This window comes from Catharus ustulatus, chromosome 2 (genome assembly GCF_009819885.2).
Source record: "Catharus ustulatus isolate bCatUst1 chromosome 2, bCatUst1.pri.v2, whole genome shotgun sequence".
NCBI lineage: Eukaryota > Metazoa > Chordata > Aves > Passeriformes > Turdidae > Catharus > Catharus ustulatus.
In genome coordinates, this window is record NC_046222.1 from 7,519,005 (window position 1) to 7,540,163 (window position 21,159).

Here is a 21,159-nt window from a genome sequence, read left to right on the forward strand (position 1 = left end):
TGTATTTTCTGAGTTTTTGGGAGTGGGGTTTTGTGGGGTTTTTTTGGTTTTTTTTTTTTCTTTCTGAATTTTGCTGTGAGCTGTCCAAGGAGTGAGTATTTTCAGAACTCTAGGAGTAAGCAAAGTTTGAAGTTCACTGAATGGTCCTAGAATAGCTGTCCTTGATGCAAGTTAAACTTAGTATTAGGTTTATTTTTGTTTCTGGGAGGACAAACAAAATAGGAAATCAATAATTAAGTAGGCTGAGGTCATTTCTATTGCATTCATCCCTGCAACTGCTGCTTCTCTGTCACCCTCCTACAAAACCAAACGAAAACCCAACCAACCAGAAAAAAAAAAAAAAAACAACCCACAAACAAAACCCCTTTGGCAACTAGTTGCTACTTGGAAATTTTTCTTGAAGAAAAAATGGAGAGTGCCTGACGCTGAAATTTTGGTCTAGAAAGACCTAGCTCACCAGCAATGACACAAGATTTAGTTTTTAAGTTTAGGCCTTGCATTCTGTTTGTTTTAGTAAAAGATTACTGTGTCATATTCATTGTCATTCATGTTTCCTGGCATTTGCCTCTGCCAAAATATATACTTCAAAGGTGCTTACCTGTTTTGCTCAATAATTTAATATGTAAATAATGAGCTAATTAAAGAAGAGCTTCTCTATTCAAGATACCTTAAACTTTAAACAGAGTGGGTTTCTTTTTGTTTTCATAAGTTGATTTTTTTTTTGTTTGTTTGTTTTGTTTTTTTCCCCTGTGTGTCTTGGCTATGTGTGAGCTATGTGAAATGTTAGATTAAAAAAATTATATAGTGGACACTTCGACTTGTTTTGAGACCTATATGGAGAAAAGCTGCCCCGTTTTTCCAGGAGTTCACAGCCTGCCTTTGCTCCAAAGTGAGGTGAAGAGGAGGAGGAAGGTCTTGCCAAAATGGAAAGCTGTGGGCAAAGAATAGGTCAGGGGCTTGGGGCCCTGCTTTTTGCTTGTCCTGGACTTGCAAAGTACTGGGAGCCTGAGGAACTGAATGGGAGGGCTGTGGAGAAGCTGAGTTGGTCCTGTGTGCTGTTAAAGGGCTTAATAGAATAGAGTTCTGTGGAGTGCAAGTTGAGATCTATGATGGAGAACAGCTGTGAGCCTCCCTCAAAGTCAAGTGTTACACGTGAGTTCAATGCCGTTCTACCAAGTCTTAATACTAGAAAGAGGGATGGATTGCTGGTTTGGAGTCCTTGATATTGTCCAGATCACTTTGTGTTCATATTGTTCATTACATATACTGACTATGCCTTCATGAATCTAGGTTTTGTAATTTATGTCAGTAAGCAACCTGAAGATTCATGCTTGATTAGGAAAATTGATAAACTTAAGAAGATTCTCTGAAGAAGTTGTCTGACAAGTTGCATTTTTTTTTTTCAGCTGTATTTCCTAAAATCATCAAATGATTTGGGTTGGAAAAGACCTTAAAAATCATACAGTTCCAACCCCACTGCTATGCAAAGGGATGCCTTCCAATGCCGGTAAACAGAAAAAAGAACATTTAAATTTGAACCCTGCTTATTGTTCTCCTCCTCACATGATCTGTACATCTTTTGCTCCATGTAGGACATGAAGCATAATTGCATAGGCTGTGTGATAATTTGGATTTGGGAGAGAGGCTGTGGTTCTGGGCTGTGTTTGCCTGTCTGATCTGTGCTAAAGGACTGTGAAGGAGAAGGGCCTTTCTGCCACCCTCTTGTGTGTCTGGTCTGTTCCTGAAAGCCTTGTCACAACCAAAGTGTGTTGTGTAATGTGGTGCATTGGGTCATCACACCAGGGCTTGTGAACAAAGGTGTCTGTAAACTTCATCACACAATCACCCACTCTGTGGCTTAACATTTAAAAGAAATTAAGAGTTCATTTAGTGTGTACATTCTTAAAGGCACTAAATGCTCAGCTAAAAAAAAAAAAAGTGAGAGTAATTACGAATTTTTCTTAGTGTAAATGAATGATATATAAGAATTCAGTCTTCCTTCTGATTGCAAAGTAAGTGAGATGCATATTAACACCTCTTTGCTGTGTAAGAGGCTACAAGATATGTGGCATTACGCTAATTCTAACCATCACACTGCAATCAATTAAACTGACTCCCTCCTTGGTGATGTAGAGGTATATTTTGTCCTTTGCAAAGGAAGACAGATGCTAAACTACTTTTAAGGTAGTAGCTGGACTGTTTTTTTCCATGGTTTTGAGTGTTTTAGCCTTGTGGAATTCTTGTGTGCATAGATACAGATACACAAACAAAGAAAATTAATGCAGGCTTAGAGAAGGTGTATGTGATTGCCAGTAATCCAAGATATATTAGAATGCTTTGGCATTTGCAGTGCTTGTGGTATTTCTGTCATGATATCAATTGTTGGTTTTATGTATCTTACATTATTTGTGATGGTTTTTAAATTTTTTTTTTAAAGCAGAACTGTCTTGCTACACTAGATGTGAAGTACTAAATGTTCAGAGAACAATTCTTTTTGAAGGGGACCTCTCCATTCTGTTTGTGTCTCAGCCTCCTGCTCAGGACTGGGTTGATGTTGAATTTGGACTGAATTTTTCGGGATTTTGTTTTCTTGCATGTCAAACCTACAGCAATAGCGATTCTGCACCCTCTCTGGGGCCTTGGTCTTAAGAGAATACTTACTTTCTTCTCTTTAGCTGGCACCCCCTGTCAATTTTTGCATATGTTGTACTGGAAAATTTATCATCCTGTACCATTTTAGATGACAACTGAAAAAGCCTTCTAACTGGCAGTGCACAAACTGTGTGTTGAAAGGGAAAGTATAGGAGATTGTGCTGCAGATGGTAATGTATGTGTAGCTTTATAAAAGCTGAATGTGAGTTCAAGCTGGTCAAGAGTAGTAGGAAAAGTTTTAAGTATGGCTTTTTGGGAGGTTTAGATACAGTTTACATGTTATGCATTTATTTCTGGAATAATAAATAGCCAGGCTACTCTGATGTAAAGAATAAGATGTGATGAAAAATGAAACACATTAATTCTTTGTGTTGCTAGCAATACTGTTTTTCTTTCTTGACACCTTGGAAGTATTAGTATTATTATTACCAGTTTTATTCTTCATATGTAGCTCACAAATGAAGAGGTTAATTTCCTAAATAACTGAATACTTGAAGTTTTGGCTCGTGTTTTTTCTGCTTTGTTATTCCCTTGTGCTGGTGCATATCAAGTTGACCTCAAATAAGGAGGCTCTGCTGACTGAAGCTTTGGGACTAACCTGTTGTCCTGCTTGGCTTCAGTTGGTTTTTCTTTGGCAGCTCTCCAGGCTGGAAATTGGAGCTACTAGTATTTTCTAGGCTTACTTCCAGTAAAAGAGACATTACTTTTATGTTCTGTTGTATGAGTTTCAGGTGGGAAGGGGGATGTAAAAAATCAGATTTGCAGATAATCATATAAATATTTATATTTTTCAATCAAGACTATAATGCACTGCTTTTTTTTGGTTTTTTTTTTGTTTTGGTTTTTTTTTTTTTTCAATTTTGTACATTAAAAATAGACAGGTACTTTAAAATACAGCTTTTAAAGCAGGTCAGCAGTGCAAATTGTCTAAGTTCCTTTATAAAGAGAAAAAAAAAACTAAGTAGTCATAAGAATGTCATAATAAGTGGAGAATTACTCGAAAGGGAAATCCTGTGCAATATATACACCATTGCTATGTTGCTCAACCTATTTGCTGTTTATCCATCTGTAGTGAGTGCTTAGTAATATTAATTTTCTACAAAAAGGTTTTCTATAAACAAAGCCTATGTAAAAAAAGTAAATGAAAGGTGACTCTAACTTAAGTAGTTATTTTAGAAGGTGCATATAGTCTTAAGCAGACGAGATGAATCTGAAGTTACAGAAAAAAAAAATCTACCCTGTAAATAAGCTGTTAATTTTCTATTTCTTAACTCCTAATATTAGATAAGTGTTTTTTCCATGATGGCTGAAGTTTTCCTGGTAGTACTTCATAGTAAGACTAGTTACACCTGCATGTGCAGTGTATCAGGATGACTGATCCTGGCAATATCAGACTTTCTAAGTTTGTAGTTCTGCTTTGAATTGCTGCAAGTGGTTTTCTCTGTGTCCCAAGTTAACTCATCACTTCAGATATTTAAAATTCTGCAGTAAACTTCACTGTCTGAATGTGCTTTGAGTTAAGAGATTTGAGCCTTGCATAGTAATGAAATACTAGTTAATACTCTCCCCTGTATTTTGTTTGCAATTTTCTTCTGTCATTTCAATTCAAAACTTGAATCATAAGCTTTCTAATGTTGTGACAGCCAAGTCACGTTGTAGACAACACTCATGTGCTTGGAGGCTGCAAAGTAAATGATGTCTAAAATTATTGAGCTCTCCCTAACATCCAACAGAGCTACAATCCCATCAGAAGGGAGGTGTCCTGGAAGTTATATGATATGTACTTAGGAGCTTAAACCATGTGGAAGGGGCTATGTGTGATGAATCCAACAGCTGCTGTGAAGTGTTCTTTTTCTGCAGTTACATGCTTAACAGATTTGTGTGATGCAGCAAATCATAGATTAGTCAGATTGGAGATTATGTCAAAGAGATACAGTACCTTAATGTTTCACAAGAATAGCCAGACCATGTAAAATCTGAAGTCTCCTGTTTTCTGTAGAGGTTAAAATATTCAGTATAACAACTTGGAGAATTAACAACTAGTTAATGACTAATAGTTCTTATCTTGGTATTCATTCTAACTGAAGTCTGGAAAAGAACAGTGTTTAGATTGCACCCTAAAAGTGCTTGGCTGTGAATGACATAAACTGTAGTATAAACTACAGCAACCCTTAAAAACAATACTTGCTTTTTGCTTGCTTGTCTTCTGTGGGAATAGACTTAATTGCCTGGGACTAGTTACAGACATTTCTCAAGGACACAACTTCTAATTATGTTTGTAGGACATTGACAGTAAATTATGAAGACTTGGCATTGTGGACTGTATAAATGTTTGAGTGCTTGGCTTCACTTGTAGGTCCTGTCTGCAGTGAAAGCAGTTAAGAATTAAATTTAGAAACATTTGTGCTGTGAAGCCGCTGTGGTGCCTCTGCTGAGGTGACTGGAGCTGGTGTGATAATGGTGATCCTCCTCCCACCCTGAATATCCCAGATCTTATTTTCCACTCACTAGAGGTGACTTTCTCCATTAAAATGGCCTTCTCAAAAGGCTGCTGCTTTTCCCAGGCATTAGAGGGAACCCAGCAAGCAGAGCAGGCGTGCTGGGGGAGTTGAATGTGTGGTCTGTGTGAACAGCCCCCAGCGCTCCTGAGCCTGCAGAGACAACACTCCCTGATGAAGCCAGTGACTGTGATCAAAGCTGGCATAGTGGTCAGTCATAAAAGCAATAGTCCTTCCTTCTCAGTCCATGTTTAATACTTGTTTTTCTAGCTATGATGCTGTGCAAAAATCTCACGCAGGCTATTCTCTCCTGGAGTACTGTGAAGTTCTGTTTGTTATGATAAAATACAGAGGTAAATGAAAAGTGAATGATGACAAACACTAAAAGACCAGGAAGAAATCTACAAAGGCAGGATATTTGTGTGCATGATGAGGGATTGGGAATATATGTTTGTGCATGACAAGAAGAAAACAAATCATGTCTTTTAGACAAGTGCACGAGTACATGCACATTTTAAACCTAATAGAACCTAAGGGGTTATTTAATTAGGTGGAATATGGTAGGTTTATGGAGAGGAAAACTGTTACAGGGAGAAAGGCTTGGAGAAGCAGTAAAGAGGCCAGGTGTTGCTCTAGGTACCTTTTCTCAAACCATCTTTTTGACAGTCTCTGTCAATGGCTGCCATTTAAATCTGCTTCAAGTTCGACACAGAAACAATCCTATAGTAAGGGGAGGTTGTATTTGTTTGATATTTATCAAGGATGAGAATTTTTGTTTAAGTTTCTAACATATCTTTCAAATAGTGACTTATGCAATAGTTTGAACATGCAAGCTGTTGATCTGATCCATTATATCATGACTTTATTTTTAAGTTCTGGAACATATTTTTAAGGGAGGTGAAATAAGACTTGTGGAAATGAGCAGTGAAACTGTAGCTATAGGAGCTGGACAGTTTTCTGTCAGGGAATTCAAATAACAGTTCTTATTCCATCATGTTTCTGCTAAAGTGGGATGAGTGGCAAAGGTAGTGAGGAATATCTGGTCTTTTATTTCAAATAAATATCGGGAGTTCTGATTTCAAATCTTTTTTTTCCCTGTTTGGTAGACAAAACTTTCAGTTTCAATTTCTTGTGAATTTATTTAGAAAGATAAGTCTTAGCCTTGTGCTGAGCTTCATTTACTGCAGTTGATGTTGCTTGCAACTTTTCAATGTGGAAGTTAAACTGATGTAGCAGACTTGAAATCCAAGTTTGAAAAGAAACCCATGTCTTCGTATGTTTGCTGCTGTGGCAAGCTAATAAAAAACCCAAACTCACTATATACAAACCAACCTTAAAGCAAAATTAAAGGCTTATTGAAGTCTATTATTTTGTCACTGTACAGGGTTTTTACAACCTGTAGGGGGGTGTGAGCTCCTTCTCACTGTACAAATAAATATTTTAGAAACAACTTGTGCTTCCAGGTTACTGAAGTTCTGCAATAATTAATAACACTTGACCATCAAGAGGGGAATTGCAAATTATTTTTACCAAAATTCAAATTTTTTTTTGCCTGAAGTCTCTTGCACAGCTACTTTGCTTTGATTGCAGCTTTGAAGCAGTGCTGTAGTAATCACTGACTCCTTCCCCCAAACTAGATCCTGATTTCTGTTAACACAAAGGTGGTCTAGCAGTGGAATCGAATGGTAATTGATAAGGTGTTGTTTATAGCTCCATTAAAATGAATTCTGGTGAATAAAACATCTGAGTTCTTTCCAGATTTAGGTGCTTTTAAGCATTTGTTGATATGATGAGTAGAAACAATTTTGAATGTTCCACTAATAAATACATGCTTAGAAAAGGAACAGTAATCTAATCTTTGATTTCCAGTTAAATAGTTCTGAATAACAAGAAGAATTTGTGAACTTAAAAATGCATTAGCAAACCACATGAATTTTTGACTTAATTTTGTCCATACTACAAACAAATTAATAATTATATTGTTCCTGTAGGTTACCTGTGAATGTGATTAATGTTCAGTGTTACATTTTCTAGTGTATTTTGGTAATATGGAAGCCTGAATGTTTAGCAAGAACACAATTTCAAATTAAGGCAATAAATCAGAGTTAGTGAACTAAGGTGTGCAATGTGCCCCACTCCTTGATAGTCACTGAGAGAGAGAGCAGTGTCTTGTCCCACTACTTTTGGCAGCAAGAGCCTCTTTATCAGCTACTGTTCTTCCAGTCACGCTTGTGTTCACGTCTTTGCTACATGCTCTGCTGATTACCTTGGAAAAGGGCAATGCTGTAACTGTTCAACTGACCTTTCAGTTTATTTTCTCTTGTGTAATATGAAACATGAGCTAACACAGCCTTAGTCTACTGATTTCGAGAAAATCTGTCGCTGCATTTCTGCAGCTTTATGCTCAGATGTGATGGCGTTTCTCTGCAGTTAGATTAATTCCAGAAACTCCATCAACTTCAGATATCATCACAACAGTGAAGCAAATTATTATAGCTAAAAGAGGGGCTTTAGTGTACAATTCATGCATAATAAAGATTACTTAGCAGAGGAATAGCGAGACAATGACTATTAAATGTAGAAATCCTATACCTAAATAAATGAAGTGTGCTTCTGGTAAATTTACCTCCATACATGCAGAGAAAAAAAAAATAGAACTGTCATTATTTTGTAATTGCTGTCTTATTTAGGCTGTGTCCTTGTGGTAGGGAAGTTGTCTTGAGTGCTTTGGGAGACACAGACTATACATAGCTGTGCCATTCCAGGAGGCTGTAACACAGCTTAGTATTTTGAGGTTTGGTGATCTGTCTGGGGGTTTTTTGTTGTAATTTTTTTTCTTGTTTTTTTGGGTTTTCTGTTATTTTGTTTGGTTTTGTTTTTCACTTTTCTTTCTTTGTTCTTTTTTTTTTTTTTTTACTTTGTTTCTTGAGGAGTCCGTGCTTCACTTGTTCAGTTTTAAAAATTAAGGCATACCTTTTATTTCATTAGTGGGTTAAAGTAAGTGGCTTTCTTGTAGGAAGTGTTGATACATGCGCAGTTCTTTCTTCTTCTCTCCTGGAATTGATGTCTCTAAGTAGTTTGCTGGCTTCTGATGGAGAGAAAATGCTTCTTGGTCCTTCTAAACACTAGTAATTTGTTACACTTACCCTATGAAGTGCATCCATGTGTTTCTAATAAAACTGAAGTGGGTGAGAGATGAACAGGAGTGTATATAAGAGAGCCTCTAAATATTGGCCAGGGGAGGTGAATGGGGAGGGGGATTGTTTTTAGGATTGGGATTGGTTTAGATAAAATAGTGGAGCAATTGTTAATAAATGATTGCATTAAATTTGCATTTGGTGCATCTTGTAATCTCTCCTGCATTGGTTCTGAATTGAGAACTGTGTATTCATTCTGAAGCTGATGGCAAAAACATTACAGCTGTCAAATGCTGCCAAAGCCAGTAAGTTATCTTAATACAGGGAAGATGCTGTTGGTCAGCAACAAATGATCTTCTTGGTAAAATACTATGGAATGATATTTATCTGTATTAGACCTCACAGCTTATAGGACTTTAGACTTCTTGTAGAAATTGCTGGTAAGATGCCAAGAAAATCTGTAGTTCCCCTTTTTCTGTCCATTTTTGTTGTGCTTCTATGTGCTAGACTTTTTGTTAGGGCTTGACTTGCATGTCACTGTACTTTAAATTACAGTAATTTCACAATTATAAGCCGCACCATTTTGACTAAAATTTTGGTCCAAACCCAAAGTGCAGCTTATAATCAGGTGCGGCTTATATGGACAAGTTTAAATGGTGGCTGCATCCTCCTGCAGTGACAGATGTGGCTCAGTTGGAGCAGTGCTCCTGTACAAGGTGCAGTTTCCCTCTGGAGCTCCAGTGGTGATGTGGAGAAATCCGGTTTTCCTCTGGAGTCCAGTGGAGAAAGGGGCTCCCTTAGTGTCCCAAAACCTCTGTTTTTATCTTGGTAAGAAATGTTGGGCTCTTCCCCCTGGCTGGAACAACTCGCAATGGGATGCAGTAATTTTATCAGTCCCACAGTGGGACTCAATGACCATGAGCAGAAAATGACTGGCTGGAGGAAGGATGGGTTGTGAAAAGATAAAGAACAATGCCCTGCCTGGTTTCAATGGATGGCCCATTAGCAGAATATCTGCCACAGAGATAAGGATCACTGCCCCCACCCTCAACAGATGGTGATAGAACAGATACCTTTTATCACACTCTGTATTGTAATGTGCGGCTTATAATCAGATGTGGCTTATATATGGACAAAGAACGAAAATATGCTGGCACCTGGAGATGCACCTTATACTTAGTGCGGCTTATAATCGTGAAATTACAAGGCTGTAATGCTGAATCAGATGTCTTGTCTTGTGTTGACGGCTTTCAAGAGAGCAAGTGATTATGCATTATTTATCCTAAGCAAACATATCTTAATTTTTGATGCTGCGTTGAGTTTGAGATGTGAACTACATGAGTGTTCTATGCATAAATGCTTTTCCTCAGCATTCAGAAGTCATGATACATCCAAAGAGAATTGGGAGTTATTCATTATCTGTCAAGTAGAGAAAATTTGAAAAAGTTATTTTTCAAGCTTTTGCCTTATTGCTTACTCTTACAAGTTCTCTGATGGATGGTCTTCTAGTAGCTAGTAAAAAAGCACATTTTTGGTAGGAATTACAACATAAATGGTTTCACTGTGTAAATTCCTTATTGGTTTGACTATATCCTCAATTTGCTTGGGTAACTTGATTTTATTACTCTTGAAAGGAACTTAATGTCATTGGCTAACCTGCAAAAATCTTAGTTTTCAGCTAAAAGTGTGTTTTAAATTCTCTCTGATGTAGGAGAGAGGCAAATTGCTTTGTATTGAACAATTTTTGTGAATGGAGCAATTAGAACATTTGGGGAATTCAAATTTAGCTATGGGGAAACTTCTTAAGATCATGTGTGTAAAAACTTTTGCTTTTAACCTACAGAAAAGCAAAATTAAGTGGTCATCTCCTGCATCTTTATAATCATCATGCACTGCTATCTTGTGCTTCTAAAGCACTTCTCTCAGAATTGTTCTAACACTTCAAAGGCTGTGTAAGTTGTATGTTGTTGATGCTCTTTAAGCTATTTAAATGTGTATTAAAAAGATTTCCTGAATAGGACAGGATTTGCTCGGAGAAAGTGCAAGTCAATCAACTCCAACTATAAAATTGGTAAAAGTTAAAAATGCAGTAAATCTGTTTTCTTAAGCAGTCATACCTAACCAAGATTTACTGTGCCTTTACTTCCTATTTTCCTTAAGTGTGGTTACTCTGTGTAATACTCTGAATGGCTAAATGAAAAGTGTTTGACAGGGGGTGGAGCAAAGAATGAAGTAAAACCCAAGGCTCCTGTTTTGGTGTATTTTCACTAGTGACAAATGGAATTGAAGAAGCCGCAAACAAGAGCTTTATCTCTCCTACTTCAGTCCTCCTGCAATCCATTGCTTTCTAACCAGCTGAATGTTGAGAGATTGAGGGAATAACTGGCGATAGAGTTAAGGGGAAGATGAGAATCAGGGCCTCACTAATCTGAGCAGGAATTCTGCACTGGCTTTGGTGTCAGTGAAAATCTTTGTGACTGCACCTTCAAAGTGATTGTAGCAATATTAGAAAGAGGTAACTTGTGAACAACCCTTTAAAGCTATGGGCTGTGGTCCATGACACTGACATTAATATGTTTGTATTTGCTGGAAAATGGGGGATTTGGTTGCAGAGAGTACATTACTGGGTATTTTCTTCTTTTTTCCTTTTTTTTCCCCCTCATTTCCCTTTGGTGTCTGCAGAACTGGGCTTTCCATATGGATACCAGATACGATTATCAAAGTCTTTCCTACTTACTTTTATCTTTTGAATAAATTAGCATTAATACTGGGCCAATACTGTAAAAATAAACTATGACAAAAAAGCTGATGTGGACAAAAATCTAAAAGATGAACAGCTACTAAAAGCAACATCATAAGCAGAGGAGGGGCTCAAATCATTAATTTCACTGTTGTTGCTACAAGTCGTACAATAAACTAACTGACTGTTCTGTAAATTGCAATAACAATGACTTTGTAAAAAAACATCAGAATGGGCATAAAATGTCTTAAAGTTTTGCAACCGTCTTGGCATTCAGCAAATGAGAGTATCTTGTATGCTGCCAAGGCCTTTTTGGTTCTATTAGTTTCTGTTTAGATTCCTGTGATGCCTAAGAAACTAAAGGTAATCTGGTTAAATTTAAAATCTGAAAATACTGCAATACCTCTTTGTTATTTTGTGACGTGGCAGGAAGGAGTTTAGTACCTCTTCTGCATGGAAGAATAAAGATGTGAAAGCTTTATGTGGAGTTCAAACTCAGTGCTTTGACTTGCCATCAGACTCTTCAATAATCTGCCAAAAGTCTTATTTCAATAAAACTTTGGGGAGGAAGGAGAAGCTTAGCTTTATTTTTCTTATGTTCCATGTTGAGGCTAACAATTTTAACATATACCATATACTGTTTTATTGGGTTCAATAGTTGAATTAAGTCAGTGTTTATAGGAACTGCAGAACCAGGGGTGCTTGCATATCAAAGTTATGAAATAAATAGAGCACTATGTTTTTTGGTGTAAGGCTGTATAGTTTTGCATGAAACTGAGAGCTCTATACTTCTGTAAAAGTTTTAGTTGTATAGGTATCCATAAGACAAAATATTTGAGGATGTTTCCGTGATAGAAGTGTGAGGAATATGTGCTCACCTGACATGTCAATTCTTGAAGTGACTGCTGATGTATGTGTTCACTTGGAAGGTTATTTTATTGGCAGGATACTTGTTTACTGGATAGCCATTATAGTAATTCATGTTTGATGTTTTAATCCTGCTTCTATGGAAAGTCAGCCATTTCCTACACTTCTATTGTAAGGCTTTAAACAAAGCTGCATATAAAGCATGGGATTTAAAGCAATGCTGTGTTACAAATTATGAATGTAACAATAGAAAAGACTGTTGTGACTGTGTTTCAGGTGATGTTTACAATTTTCAGTGTTCCACACTGAAATAGCAATGGAGAGGGAAAAAATGTTGGTGTAAAAATATTTGATAATTGAGTAGCATTTTGTTAAGAGTATTTTGTTTTAATCTGAGTCTTCAGTGTTCTTGGGCTCATGCTAAGACTGAAATTTTTTCAGTAAATCTGAAGACAACAATGCAAGTATTTCAGTTTTAAGAAGCATTGATCCATTAACAGAGGAGGCTAGATGAATGAATATGGGACTTGAAAACCCTGCTTTTTCATAAAAACTCCAGGAGCCAGGAATACACCATAAGCAGCCTCCCTTCTGCTGCCTGCACTTGTCTGCTGTGTGTTGCTGTAACTGTAGTAAAGGACTTCTTTCAGTCACTTCAGATGCTCTGTTCAGAAGTTCTGTGGATCCTCTTGTTGCTGAGTTAAGGTTTATTTTGTCCCAAAGGTAATGGTTTTACTTTTCAAGTTATAGCTGAGTACATTTTTTACCTTGTAATCCTCATCAGTGTCAATGTTAATGCTGGGAAATTGCAAAATCTGGAGACTTTGCAGTCTCTGCAAACTTGAAAAGTATGAAGGAAGAAGTCAGTCTTTTGTTGTGACTTATAGCTCTAGATGTTGAAGTTGACTGTTCCCATGTCCAGAATGTTGAAATTTTCAAAATGCATTACAAAATGCATTCACAGTCTGTCATATGTCATACAAGTTTATATAGGCATCACTGAACATGACATAACTTTCAGTGCTGAAGAAGAGATCACAAAATGTAGTCTTAATTTAGTCTTTATCTCTGGTTTTAAGACTTGTATGCTGTTAGTGAACAATATAACTATTAGGAATTGGTTGAACAAAACTAAAATATTTTCTGTCATTTTTTTGTGTGTAATCCTGGGGTGTCACATTAGAAGATTAAAAAATCCTCAGTGTTTAACAAGCCTTAGTGTAGAAATGAAAGCTCAAATATCTGTGAAAGCAAAACCTTAAAATTTCCTAAATCTGAACATGAGCATGTACCTAACTCAGTCCTTTCCTTCAAAGGAGCAGCAGGCTGTCCTTGCTGCTTTACAAAGCCTTTCTGCTGTTTTACAAGGCCTTCTGTGACAAGTAATGTTGTTCTGTGTCTGGATGTATTTCATCTCCTGAGATGAGTTTTTAGAATACTTCATAGCAAAAGTAATGGATCCATTTCAGGAGTTGGTGAGTTTTTTGTGAGCTTTGAGCAAACAACAATTCCTTTCTAGATAATCTCAGGAGGTGGTTAAAATGAATAAATTCTTTCTAGATTATAATTTTTAATCAATTACAGAGAACACTAGTTGTTCCAAAAATCTTTGTTTCTGCAATGAGAGGCAGCACTAATACCTGAATTTAGTCGATTAAAAGCAGCATGCTTCTGTACAAATAGAAGGAGCATTCTTAATCAATGTACCTGATGCTGTATTGCTTGTTCCAAGTCTGTCCTGTATACAAAGCAATTAATGTAAAATGTTATACATCCCTGCCAAACAATTCTTCCAATATGTTCCCTTTCTTGCCTCCCCTCCCTCTCCCCCAAAAAACAATTTATTGAGCATGTGATCTTACCACTCTCTGCAAAGTGAGCAAAGAGTACTCTTTTTAACAGCAATACTCATGATAATTTAATATACTAAATGCCATGGTCTCTTTGTGTCATGGAATGCTTAAACTCTGAATTTACTGAAAAACAAAAATTGAAGTAGTGGGTGTTCTTAGTGCTTTTATGACAGAATCAAGAGTTTACAATGTCTCTATTACTGATTTTTTTCCTGAAGAAACAGAATCACATAATTGCTTTCTGAAAGTCCATTTTCTTTCATCCCACACTCAAATCCTGAATATTTTAGATGCTCTTTTTTTTTGGTAATGAATGAATGGGTTTGATTCCTGGGGAGGGATTGTGTTGAGGAAGAGGAGTAGGCCACTGGCATGTGTTGCACCTCTAGGTGATGTGAAATGAATCACAGTCTTTCTTTTCTACACTGAGATTTCAGTCCTTCTTTATGGCGTGCTGTCCATCTTTGGCAAGAAAGGATTCATTTCCTTCTTCTGCCCTTCCAAGGGTTAGTGACTGACTTTTGTTTAAAAATGAAGCTCACCACTCCTTTTGCTTTCTGCTCAATATGGGAAATACCGTATCCAACTAATCATGTTCTTAAAGCTGTGACATTGTATTTGTGGCAAGAGTGGGGAGGAAAAGAATAATTTTGGTTAGATAACATATCTCAAAGGCCCCTCTTCTATTTTACCTGTGTCAATCTCATTGCTTCAGTTAGATCTTCTCTGAAGTTACAGAAGGTACCCATACTAAAACAGATCCTGCTTCAGCCACAGTGGAACAAGGTGGAAGCAATACATGTGCCAGGCAGTAATTTTGAAACCCCTTATGCATGGCAGAGAAACAGCGATTTGCAGATAACACTCCAAATATACTTCTTGTTACTTTTCTTTCCCTTAACCAATTAAATATACGCACACACAAAACATACATCTGTATGCACATACATATGTATACAACTATATTTCTTGTATCCTACAACATTTTAAAAAATGACTTAAATTTCAAAGCTGTAGTCATTGTTTTATTTTTTTCCCCAAGGAGAGCCCTTCAAAAATAATTTGAATTTACCAGATGATATATGTTAAAATTCTGAGGCGATTTGTGACTTGCTCTGTGTTCCTGTATTTAAGCTTTAATATAAATCTTTGTTATTACAGTTGTTTAAAATGTAAGTCAGTCAACTGAGTTTGTATATGTATATAATACATTTAGAGTTGGAAATCTGACAAAATATTTTTCCTCAAGGACATAAATGAAATTGATTATCAGAACACTAGTAGTTAGTAATGCACTTCTGAGGATTATACCCATGAGCAAATTTTAAGGGAATAATGCAGGTGGATGGGCAAAAATAGTTATGAGTATATTTACTACAGTGTATCCTGGAGGCATTTTTAAATCTTTCCCATCAGTCTTAATAATAAAGTAATAAAAACACCCTGGGAGATTAAACTTAAAAGTAGTCATAGTACTCTAAATTAATACAGTTAATGCTGTTTACCTTAACTAATAATTAGACATTTAAATCTTCTTCTTTGAACTAATTAAGGGCCAAAGAACTCAAAACTTTGCAACAAATCACAGAGTTCTAAATCCTGATACTGCAAGCAGATGGGATTCTTTTTCCTTAAGCAACAAGGTGCTATTCCATAGTGCTGGTTTAGTATTTCTATTTCCTATTGCAGAATGTGGGAAGTGTAATCAGGCAGACAGGTTTGGTTTTGCTGGGGTTCTTATTGGTTTTATACACTTTATAAGACTCTTTACCATTTATGAAAAGACAACCATATTTCTAATATACCTTGAGAGTGTCCTACTGAAAAAAAACAAATAACAAAAACAAACAGACAAACAAAAAAACAAAAAAAAAAAAAACCCTATAGGTAGCATTAACTAAGTGCTCAACTGCAGCTTTTATCTGTGCTTCTGCACAAAATAGTTCATAATTTAGGGGTCAAAATTGACACTCTCGTTTCTATTGTACCCCTGATGTTACCATCAATTCCAAAAACCTACTTGGAGAAAAATATAGCAAAATATGTCAAAAAAACTCTAAACTGTTACAGGCAGAGTTTTATGTTAGAGATTTAGGGCATTTCAATTCCTACTAGTGTAAATAGGGTAGGGTCCAAATAATTACTTTTATGAAGCTGTAATTTTTCTCCAAATTGTTGCAGTGTCAGGGACTGACTTCAAAGTCTTGCTGATTGTCTCTGTAAAGAGGTTACCTAATGAGCCCCTTTCTACAAGGACCAGATGGGTTTATCCATGCTGACATGCTGAACTACAAACTTTTCAATAGCCTGAGATTGTCTGTCTATTAAAACTGGCTGTGAGAGATGTGGCAGGCCTATCCAGCGCTCCCTAGGAGGCTTGTGTCTGATGTTAATAAGATGGAAGGAAAAGTGCTAGGCTGTTCAGAGTGTGAAGTTCTCCTGTTGTGTAGTAATACTGGGATTTCTTGACTGCCAATCAGAAGATGTAGTTTTAGACTGAAAGTACAAAATGTTCCTGTAGAGTAGAGAAATCACTGATAAACATAAAGATTGCAATTTTAGACTGTGTAACAACCATGAAAAAATTGTATGATTTGTATTTGCTTTTTTTCTTCCTGTTCCAGTAGAGAGCAGTGAATCTTGATGTTAGTGTTTTCATTAAATTTTTTTAGGTTTTTACACTTATTAATGTAAGAGAGACACTTGCTAATCTTTCTAAAAATTGCTCTTTGTTTTTTTTGCAAGGTATTCACTGTTTTATAACCACTTGAAGAACATTGAGGAAAGCGAAGGCGGCCTTGATAAATTTACAAAAAGTTACAAAACCTTTGGAGTTAACCAGCTTGCGGATGGCGGAATATACTGCAAGGAGTGGGCACCAGGAGCAGAAGCAGTGTTTCTTGCAGGTGACTTCAGTAAGTATTCTTAGAAAATTTCTTCTCCCCTGCACAATGTTTTACATCAATATTCTCTTATTTTGAAGAAAATTTTGTCACAGTGATGAAATTCTGATAATAAAAAAAAATGTTTGTCATGGCTTAAATGAATTATGTGTTGCAGTAGCTTATGAAGATGTGTTTCTGTTGCATGGTCAGTTTTATGCATTTTTTTAATACCCCAAAGACAATGACTTATGTCACACTGGATCACACTGCAACTTGAGGCTGTATCTAAACTTCCTGAAGTTCTTTTTAAAGCTTTATAACTAGACTTTTATAAAACTATAGCAGAATATCAGAAAAAACAATGAAATAATTTTCTTCATTTTGTTTTACTGATCAACTGTGTTGTCTAAGGACCAATACCCTTAAGAATTCTCACCTATCCTGAAAGTTTAGAAAAAAGTTCTGCTGGAAAATAGTAGCCTAAAATCAGACTAAATATTACTGAAAGAGTAGCTACTCTGTTTTTGTGAGGTCAGAAGAAGGAAAGATGTTAGCAGAATGGGAAGGTGGCAGTATTACATGGAGGAATTGCATTTCTTGCTCTAAGAACCACGAAGACTATTCCCTTTGAATTTGAAACAAAAATATACAATTGCTTTTTATTTGAAGGTTAGCTAGACTCAAATTGTGTTCTAAAATTTTTAGATGAAAGTGACATTCATCATTTCTCTTCAATCCTGCAATAGAGTTCTTTGCTCTCCTTTTTTGTTTAGAGTTCTGGGGAGTTTTGTTCTGTTTTTCCCTTACAGCTCTACTCTGTCTTCTGTTACATGTGCCAAATGGAAGCTCTTGCATTGCTGGTTCTTATTGAACAGGGAAGTTGTCTGTGAAGTTATTTGGTTCATTTAACTTTGTATCAGAAGCATGCAGATTTTTGCAAAAAATGATCTAGGGAGTGTTCAGTGTGTTTATATTGCAAGGAAGCAATATGAAAAACAAGTCCTCTGAAGAAGTTAACTACTCCTTAAAGACAAACCTAAATGTTGGCCGTTCCGTACCCCTGTCTGAGGAAACTATTGAAAGAAAAGTCTCTTTATTTTAGGAAGATTTTGATTAAAAAAAAAATAAAATCCTGTTTTTGATGCAGAAGTCAAATAGAAGAGTTAGTGCAAAAGTGTTTTCAACCATGATCCTGTTTGGTATGATTAACATGGTGAATGATAAAGAAGCTTTTCTTGAAGTGCTGCTCTTCATTTTATTAGAATAGACATTGATAAATAGGTTAGTGTAGTTCTTGCATTTTAATATTGAAATTGGTTATGTCTTCTAATTCAACACTGAGCAATGATTTGTGTATAGTTCAGCTAATGCTAGATAATAGTAATTTCAGGTATCAATATAGACTTCAAGGCAACTAGATCAGGTTATTTTCATAGGTTAATTTTATATGTATAAACACTCAGAAATTTCTCTTCCTTGTCCCCCAGAAAATTCTCCTTATCTCTCCTTTACTTGTTGCAAGCCTACCCATTGCTCAAGGTTTTCATGGGATCAGTGCAGGTTGAATTTCTCAACACAGCTAAAGACTAGAGAGTATTTGTTTTAAGTATGTATTTTAAGAGATGGTAATATTAAAACCAGAATTTTAATCATATGTTTAATATTTTGAAAAGAGGCTATAACTTGCAAAATGACTTATCAGGCTGGGAAGGGGAAAGTGTATGTATACCAAAATAGGGTGGCTAAACACTGGAATAGTTTTCTAAACCCTATTTCATTTAAAATATTTGATGCAATGCATCGTATGAAGCAGAAATTTAGGACTAATATCTTAGAGTAGTCGTATTTAGACACTATTGAAATACGACAATAAGGACAAAATATTAAATTCATTATAATGTGGCAAAACTGTTTTTCAGTCATAGTAAAGTACTCATTTCCAAAGGGGACAATAGTGTACTGGGAAAGACTGGAGGAATGGAAGGAAGATTGTCGTTCAATTCATATGATCTTGAATAATATTCTCATGAGAAATTGGATTGCAAAACCCTAAGATTTAGGGTCAGATTGCTACAGATATGTTTAATTAAAACTGAATCCCTTTAACCTTTTTTTAAGTTTTAAAACAGGTTAAAGTCTTCAACTAAATTTATGATTTTATTGTATTTAAATTGGGCATTGTGATTGCTTTTAATAAGATTTTTTTTTTAAATAAAACTTTCTATAAAAAAGTTCTAACCTTGTCAGGGGAAGTTAGAAATCTTAGACAAAGAAATAAACATTGAACTCAGATGACAGAAACTGAAACTGTCAAATCATGCCTTTTCTTTTTTTTATTTTGAGATGGATAGCAGTGTTTTCTGTAATAATATGGTGTCATGTGAGAATACCTTAATGTTTGATATAAAGACACAAAGTATTAGTCTCTACTGTTTCATCTAAAGTTTTATGAGGATCAAAAAGTTGTAAAAATTAAAATGGCAAGTGCAGGTTGTGTACAGAGATCTTGGATATTTTTTTCAAATATATGGTTAAACTGATAGTTGATAATATCTTTGTTATGAATTATTCTTAAGATAAACATGAATAATTTACTTCTGTAATTATATACATGTGAAGCCTCGGTTCTGTACATGTAAAGTTTTTTGTGAATTACTTTTATGCCTTATAACAAACAATAAAAGCTTTACTATTAAAGTATTTTGACTCAAGTTCTTGCATTTTTATTTCTTATTCTAAGAAAGTTTTAATGAATGGGATAGCTTCAATGTATAGAAAAATTCTTAATATAACTCCGCATTTTGGGGAAAAAAGGTAGAAACTTTTAAGAGTACACAAATCTGTAAATGGATTGGAGAATAAAAACATGAATTCAAGAAAATCCCAATGCTTTCAGAGCTATTTTTGTCTCTTTAAAGCTCCATAATTGAAGTTAAAAAGTATTGTATCTGTTGGTGTACTAGTAGGATGCTTTACTCTAACAAGTATTAAATGAACATCCAAAACCATTAAGATTTGTCAATTAGTACTTTCATCATCTCAGTAAATCAAGTGTATGAGGCAATTAGTCAGCTGAATTTCCAATAGTGGAGGCACTATCAACATTATAGTTCCTTCAAAAGCTCTCAGTGATAACTCTGAATATTTCATTTGCGTGCTCTATTGCTGAGGAACACACTGACTACTGGCAATTTATTGCTGCTTTACAATTGACTATTTCAAAGTAAGTCACTGAACTGTGAGGTTTAAGAGCAACCCACAGAATTTATTTGGGAATTGGAACAATCACATTTGTATTTGGTCATGCAGAGGCTCAGTGAGTTATCTGTAAACAATTCCTTAATTTTAAAAAGAAAGCTACTGGTTTTAAAAAACTTGAGAGTAAGTATGCATATATTAATTTGAAAGTTAGCATTTGCTATAATGCTTTGTTATATTTGTTTTTTCTGTTTTTTTCATTTTTCTTCCCTTCCTTCCTTCTCAGCTGACATTGATCTAAAATGTTGGTTAGTCTGAAATGCCTGTTGGTTTGGTTTCTGCTTCCTTTTTCTTGCACCAGTGTGGAAGGCTTCTGCTGTGGTTGGAGGGAGAGTAGGGTAGTTGTTTCTGGGAGGATATTTGTTATTTAAACTCTGACAGGATCCCTTCAGAGAGGTACTCAAAGCGAGTACTTTAAGGCAGTGTACTTCATAATTTGAGTATCTGACAGCTGACTAAAAACTTTATGTATCAGAGTGTTTTGGGCTTTTTTTTTATTCCAGATTTTTACTGAAATGGGTTCTAGGTACTGTCATATCATACTGAATTTCTTACTGCTTGCTTCCAAGATTTCTATAGAAAAATACCTGAGTTTGATGAGTAAAATCAGTGTTATATTTCTGTGAGTGCAGATGATTGTAGGCAGTAGAGTGTAATATAAGGTGGCACTAATATACAGAGAAACATCCTATCTGAGAAGTGATGACACTTGTTTTTATTTCAGTGTTTGAGCTATTTCCAATTTCCAACAGCTCAAGAGCAGGATCATTAAGGTAATCTGCTTCAAAGATTATTAAAGTGGGGAGAGGAAGATCTAACTGGCTACTGGGTAGATCAGAATAGTGTCCTTGGAGAATCTCTCCAGTTATGTTCTGATTTCATATTCTAATCAAATGGAATACAGGTATCAAGTTGGCATGCTGGGATTTTGATGCTCTTTCCCTTGTCTGAACTGCTGCTTGTCTGATAGACTTTCTTCAAGGATGCTGTGTGTTTGCTGAACTCTCTATTCTTTTTAGTTCTCATAAGTTGATCAGAAAGTATGTGGAATGGCTATAAGACATTTGATTTCACTTGAGAATTCAGCCTTAGTTTATAAAGATTTTTCACTTTTGAAAAAACAGCTATAGTCCTTATACTGGACAAAGCCAATTGTTTGGCTAATATGCGAGAACAACTCTTCCTCTGTGAGAAGTGTTTATTTCTTGTGTGAAACTCCAAGTGCAGGCATGAGCCTCAGAGGTGTATGACTATGCCCTTTTCAATGTG

The 21,159-nt window shown here is 35.7% G+C and overlaps 1 protein-coding gene across 3 annotated transcripts in view; it reads left to right on the forward strand.

Moving 5' to 3' along the window:
• The window catches only part of GBE1 (1,4-alpha-glucan branching enzyme 1), a 137,192-nt gene that overhangs the window by 16,678 nt on the left and 99,355 nt on the right, over positions 1–21,159 (forward strand). For all 3 annotated transcript variants that reach the window (XR_004417028.1, XM_033051807.1, XM_033051809.2), the window contains exon 2: positions 16,493–16,662. Coding sequence is in view for 2 of the 3 variants with exons in the window: in XM_033051807.1 (XP_032907698.1) it covers positions 16,493–16,662 (170 nt within the window). In the remaining variant the exon portion in view is untranslated. The remainder of the gene's footprint in view (positions 1–16,492; positions 16,663–21,159) is intronic.